The sequence below is a fragment of the Thunnus thynnus genome, chromosome 10, assembly GCF_963924715.1.
Source record: "Thunnus thynnus chromosome 10, fThuThy2.1, whole genome shotgun sequence".
In the NCBI taxonomy this organism is placed as follows: Eukaryota; Metazoa; Chordata; class Actinopteri; order Scombriformes; family Scombridae; genus Thunnus; species Thunnus thynnus.
Window position 1 is genome coordinate 9,715,192 of NC_089526.1, and position 6,696 is coordinate 9,721,887.

Below are 6,696 nucleotides of genomic sequence, written 5' to 3' on the forward strand. Positions count from 1 at the left end.
ATGCCAAAAGAACAGTCACAGGTTGATTTGGATATGAAAAAGACTGGCTGTTTTATTGTTATCGTAATGTTCTGTACAATCAGAGAATTGAGGCGCTTATGGTAAAATTCAGATCATCTTCCCCTACTCATACTGAGAGACACAATCTAGGCAGTCCTGAGACCCAGTTTGAAATCACACAAACTATACAAATTACATCAGCAGACATGGCATTAATCTTGAAGGACATAGTCATCTCAACATGTTTGGGTCCATATTTACAAATATCATTTACAGAAACTGCACACCTGAACATGTGTGACCACAGATTTTCAAGATGAGAACAGCTGAATCAAGTGACTGTTGGTGAAATGCATCGTACTGGTGGCGTTAATGTACAGTGCAATACAAACAGCAGCATGAATGATTGGAGGTTTCTGGGTTTAATTATTGCATAAAGACTGTAGGGTAATCCATATCAAGTCATCTAATGGTAGATTAGTAGCCTATGATACAGATGAACCTTCCATGTAAGTTAAAATGCACATAAAAGACAAGATGATCCTTTTGGGGCTGTCTGGGTCTGCTGCAGGACAGTGTTTCTCAGTACTCCTCTCCTGTCAGTACCTCCCTGCATATCCTCAGGAGTCACAGTCTCAAACAGAGGGATTAGACGGATACATAAGCTCGTCCTCTGGATATGCTTATGTAATGTAGTCCATTTATTCATTAGAGTCCTACAATGAGAAAGGAGAATGAAGATATGCAATAACAGACAAGAGTTCCAATTAAAATCTTAAATTAGTTTTGCTTCTGTCATCGCAAGAAACATGATCCTCTTGGTCAAAGCAATTAATTAGTTTTTTTTTTTTAAAAAACAATGAAAAGTTGGTGATAAAGAGGATATAACATTAATATTCCAAGCAAACAATCATATCATTCATCACATGAGACAACTTTGTCGCATGCATGCAGAAGCTTGGAGCGTATCAAGTGTGTAAGTGTAGCTTTGTTCAGAATAATGTCATTTTGATTTATAGGTTTCCTATAAACCTTTCGTTAAAATAAATCTTAGCCTATTGCCTACCTATAAACATACGAGGGAGGACCCTAAAATTCCAGGAAGACATTAGGCTCTTTTATACAGAGATCTTGCATTAAAGCTGTAAAGAAGATCCATCACTAAGCCGCCTTTGCTTTTTTACACTGAGTCAAATAAAGCCAGCATAACAACGCCCCCGTGTGTGCTTTTATAGGCATGCCGCCAACCTTTTCCGAGAACTGGAATTCAAAGACTGTAAAGGAGAACTCCAGTATCATAATAAAAATCTTTACAAATCATTGTAAATTGGTTGATGACCAAGTCTAATGGTTCCAAGCAGGTACATTGATGCTTACCCTTCTATTAAGTCCTGTGCTCCCTGGCTTATGCCCTTACAGGCTTTATATCCTCCCTGACTCCTTCAGTTTGCCCACCAGGTCGTCCACTGTCTCCACCTTCACTCCTGCCTGCCTCTGTGGGGGCTCATCCACTCTCACCACCTCCAACCGTGAAGTCAGGTCCACCCCTAAGTCTGCAGGTTTCATGTTAGCTATCTTCTTCTTCTTGGCTTTCTGAAAGAAGGGAAACACAGGAGATGAGTAACATCTATGCTACTTCATGTTTTACTCGAGAGACTTTGTTTTTAAAAAGTACCAATCAATTATGAAAAGACCTGTATAGAACCAAACACTTGTCGAGATTTATTGAACTTGGCTGTATGCCTTTTTTTTGTTTGTTTCAGAATACAACTCCAAAAAAATTTCTGAAAGGGACAATATGATTTTCTTGCCTCTTGTGTTTCCAAGCACAATTTCCTGCTTCTTACCATGATATTAGGGAGAGTGGCATATCTGGGTGTGTTAAGTCGAAGGTCTGCGGTCACCACTGCTGGTGTCTTGATCTTAATAGTCTCCAGGCCACCATCAATTTCTCTCACCACTTTAATCTTGTCTCCTTCCAGTGATACCTCTGACGCAAAGGTTCCCTGCAGCAAGAAGATACAGCACAAATTGAAAAAAAATTAAATACAGGAACAAAAGTAACTCTTTTCAAAGAAGTTCCTCTGAAATTGTGAGCTAATTTTCTCACGTCATCATTTCTGAACCTGCAATGTTAAGAGGAGACAAAAACAGTGTGCGGTCACTTCAGGTCATGAGGTAGTCGGTGTGCACCATCTGCTGGCTGGCTTATCTAACAACACTTTAACTGTAAATACAGGAATGAACTATCGTTTATAAAAAAGGACAGTAGTAACAGAAGTAATAATATGTGAGTAAAAATGGCATGAAAATGATAGAACAGATATGAAAATGGTAGTGACATTGGAAATGAGATTGTTAGATGCCTGGATTTACATGATAATCTGAGCCTCAGACTGCAAGATAACATGTCAAAGTGCTCCATCTATTGGCCAGCCAGTGGAACTTCACCCCAACCACCCAAGCACCTTTGACCTGCTCTGCTGATATGTGCAGGATCACTGTAGTTCTTACTGACACAAACTAGTCTCTGCTAACCTTGATAAGGCACACAGGGACATAGCCTGATATCAGCACTGCTGTGTCACACATTTGACGCTGGTTAAGGATAAACTGTGGTCATGTTAACTTAAAGTAATTACTTAATACTAGTAATGAATATTTTTTTGGGACAGGTGACTATTTAATGGTAGAGCTCACCTGAGGCCAGTCCAGTAAGGCTGCGGTCATCTGGCCAGTCTGATTGCAGTCATCATCGATGGCCTATGAAAGCAACAGAAGAGACATTAAATGGGAGGTCACAGCAGAGAAAGACCTGACTGTTCATCAGAGTATGAGATCAGAAAGTGTGATCTGATTTTAAATGAGTATATTAAGAGAAATTAATCCTGATGTTTCACCTGTTTGCCCAAGATGACAAGTTGAGCATCCTCCTTCTTGGCTAAAGCAGCCATGATCTTGGAGACCTGCAGGGGTCCGAGGGTGTCATAGTCTTTCCCAGACACTTCGACATGGATGCCACGGTCTGCCCCCATGGCGAGGGCAGTACGGATGGTCTCCTGTGTCAGAGAGAAATGCAGGCCAAAGGAACTGGTATTAGGGGGAAACTGGAATCATTAGGTAACACAGCTCTCCAATTATACTTTGTGACCAAGCCCAAAAGGTTTACAACACAATATGGTAGGGCTATATGAACTAACATTTATATCACATTTATCTCAATATCAATGACTCTAACAATGACTACTTTTAAATACATCGGTGCACAATACTTTCTAATGCCTCTTAAGTTCACCCTGATCAATTAAAGTATGACTAATTAAACATTCTGGACCTGAAATGCTGGTTAAATGTGACTGAATGTTGTAAATATCCTCAGTTTATACACATGGAATTCCAGCTATTTATTTAAAATGAAATGTGTGATATAAAGTTAAAGTTATATATGTATTATTGTAGAAATGAAAAATAATCCAATTATCCTTATTTTAATAATGATATCTTAAAAAAATATTGCAGATAAAGCTGAAAGTAGGCAACGTGCCACAGTACACTGTACTTCTCCAGGGCATTGGTTAACAAGGCAGGTGTGCACAGACTGGTCCCATCTACCCACCTGTGCTTGCTGTGGCCCGCAGCTGACAGCCACAACCTCCTTAATAAGCTTCTTCTCCTTCAGCTTGACCGCCTCCTCCACAGCGATCTCACAGAAGGGGTTCATTGAGTGCTTAACACCATCCGTCACCACACCGCTGTTATCAGGCTTCACACGAATCTGAGGAGAAAGAAGATGGCAAAACAGAGTCATCGTGGAGGTGCAGGATGATGAACAATCCAGACAGCCTAGATTCTACGGCAAACTGTCAGACAAGATGACAGAGACATAGGCAGTGAGCCAGCAGTGTGTCTTAAGGTGAAAAGGAAAGACGTCTAATGATGCATGATTAAACAAAAGGTATATGTGGGTATCAATATGTTTCTATAACAGCCTCCACTCCTCTTGAAAAGCTTTCCACAGGATTTTGAAGACTGCTGGCTGAAGTAGTTGCTCTCATTCAGCTACAAGTGCATTAGTGAGCTCTGGCACCAATGTTGAATGATAAAGCCTGGCACGCAGTCCAAATTCATAACAAAGGTGTTGGAGGGGGTTGAGGTCAGAGCTCTGTGCGAGCCAGTCGTGTTCTTCCACACCAAAATGGGAAAACAATTTCTTTATGGATCTGGCTTTGTGCTCGGAGGCATCGTCAAGCTGAAACGGTAAAGAGCTATAAAGGAGGAAGCACAACTATTGCCTACAATATCTGCATCATATAATGCTACACATACAGCATTCCTCTTGAAAATTCCTTAAAATAATTGTTCTTGCAATAATCGAGCCAGATTCAATTCGATTGGACATAAAAACAAACATAACAAGCAAAAATATGTACTTTCCAAACCACAAGTTAAACAAAAGTTGCTTCTCTTGACACATTAGATTTTGATAGTCTGTCTGATAATGTTGGGAACAGAATATGTCAGTAGTAGAACTGCAATTAACAATTATTTAAAATATCTATTAATCTGCTGATTATCTTCTTGACGAATCAAGTAATCGTACAGTAAAAAGTGGCATTCACAATATCTAAGAGCCTACGGTGATTCTTCAGTTTGCTTGTTTTGTCTAACAGTTCAAACCAACTTTTCTGTTATATATGACAAAGAAAAACAGCAAATTGTCACATTTGAGAAGCTTGAACCAAAGGACTCCATTAACAAAATAGTTGCAGATTAACTTTCTTTCAATCAGCTGACTGATTAATCGACAAATCGTTGCAGCTCTAGTCAGGATAGAGCACTGATACTGTACGGATCCTGCTGAGAGCAGCTGAGGCAGGAGTGATCTTGCTGCCACAAGAAACAGCTGCAAACACATATTGACTATGGTATTGTGCTTCATCGTTGAGAAACAGTATCCCTGCTAGAAGTGAAAGCGACACCTTGAGATTACAATTATTGTGTGACAGCAACATACGCCATGGTCTTACAGGCTCGTTTAAAATGTGAAAATGATCCTGGGTTAAGAGAAGAACATGCAAAAGGGGCTGCCAGACGTTAGGTTACACAATTTGAAATCATCGACCAGACAGCTGTTCAGGTAACTAGAAAGTAGTCATACTCTGCAGCGTTGCTTACGGACCACTTTAACTTTTCATCATCCTGCCTTCTGTAATGTGACTAGCTGCAACCTGACAGGTAACCTGTCCAATATGTGGTCCTGTGCTACAGCCAGCTGGCCGCAGCAGGCTAACGTTAGCTAGCAGAACACAGAAAGTCAAAAGAGTGAGCAGAGGGGATTTTCTTTCAAGACGAAAGCGACCCAGTTGAAACAGTCGAAGGATATTACCTTAACTGCGTAGTCAATGACACGCTTAACTCCAACGAGAACACGGCCAGACATTATAGCAGAGGCGTTGAACTATTGCACACAGCTAACTTGACACAGTCACCGCAATGAACCTTCAGCAAAGGAGGAGAGGACGGAATTATTTTAGGGTGATTCCAGTGGCGGATGTTGAGGGGACCGCCTACCATTCAAGCCAATGAGAAGCAAGATAAATGAACGCTCTCTACGCTGATTGGCTGAGACGCGGTTAAAGTCGTTGTTAATTTCAACACGAAGTCATCTGCGCTTCGGGTTCTTTGAATGAATGATGACTAAAATTTATGTAGAATTTGGGGAAATTAACCTTAAATCCCTAATCATCGATTACCTTATCGTTTAAACAGCTTAAAATCTATCAATTACGACAAATCACCTGTGAATTATTGTGGTGCTCCTCTGATCTGTGTCGAAAACAAAACCAACAGAAGAAACGTTCCGCTTATGTGGGGCAAAGTTCACAGTAAACAGTAGAATGACATAATGAGGGTCATGTCACTTTAGCTTCAAATAATACATGTCAATTTACACAAAACATGACTTGGTCACCTTTATGATTTAATAATTTACCTTTGAATCAAGTCTGGCTATTCTTAGGATAAAGTTTCTTCTCACATCAGAGAGAAATAGAAAAAAATAAAAAAAAATAAAAACGCTGTATAATGATAAATATCTTCAATCTAATTGTCTCTTGTATAATTGTTTATTGCTTATTTATTTTTTCTATTGTATAAAGAGGTTGTTTTTGGCTGGTGTATTTACACTGAGCCAAAAAGGTTTACCTCAGAAGATGGTTTTCCAAATAAACAACAGACTACTTAGCTGAGGTCTGGTTATGACAGGCAGTCAGGACAATATGGGGGGCATTTTGTCAATACCTGTGTGATATGAACAGTGCAGAGCTAGTCTAGTAGTTCTGTTTTGAACTAACTGAAACCTTTTTATGTCCATCTTTTTAGGCTGTGGACCAAACACCAGAGCAATACTAAAGGTGGGTTAGAAGAACCAGCGATGATATAACCATATTCATAACATCTGGAGGGATGTAGGTAGAAAACCACTTCCTGCAGATGCTTATTCCTTTCCCCATTTTTATACATTATAAATGTGCTGAAACCAAGAGAGATGGTTGTTGGGATCCGATGGGACAAACTTCAATGACAGCTTTAACTGTGGATAGCTGTCTGGCTCTGCATCCAAAAAGTATAGATGTGGATTAGGATATGTTCAGATTGTTTTGTAAGTAATGTGCAAGCATAAGCATAAATAACTAT

The 6,696-nt window shown here is 39.8% G+C and overlaps 1 protein-coding gene across 1 annotated transcript; it reads right to left on the reverse strand.

Annotated features, from left to right (window-relative positions):
* Positions 1–22: 22 nt before the first annotated feature.
* Positions 23–5,547, reverse strand: etfb (electron transfer flavoprotein subunit beta). The gene is made up of 7 exons (XM_067600860.1): positions 5,387–5,547; positions 3,617–3,775; positions 2,901–3,059; positions 2,701–2,763; positions 1,848–2,006; positions 1,378–1,593; positions 23–716 (listed from the first exon to the last, which is right to left on the reverse strand). The coding sequence occupies exons 1-6, from the start codon at positions 5,438–5,440 to the stop codon at positions 1,423–1,425; spliced, it is 765 nt and encodes a 254-aa protein (XP_067456961.1). The 5' UTR covers positions 5,441–5,547; the 3' UTR covers positions 23–716; positions 1,378–1,422.
* Between the last annotated feature and the right edge of the window lie 1,149 nt (positions 5,548–6,696).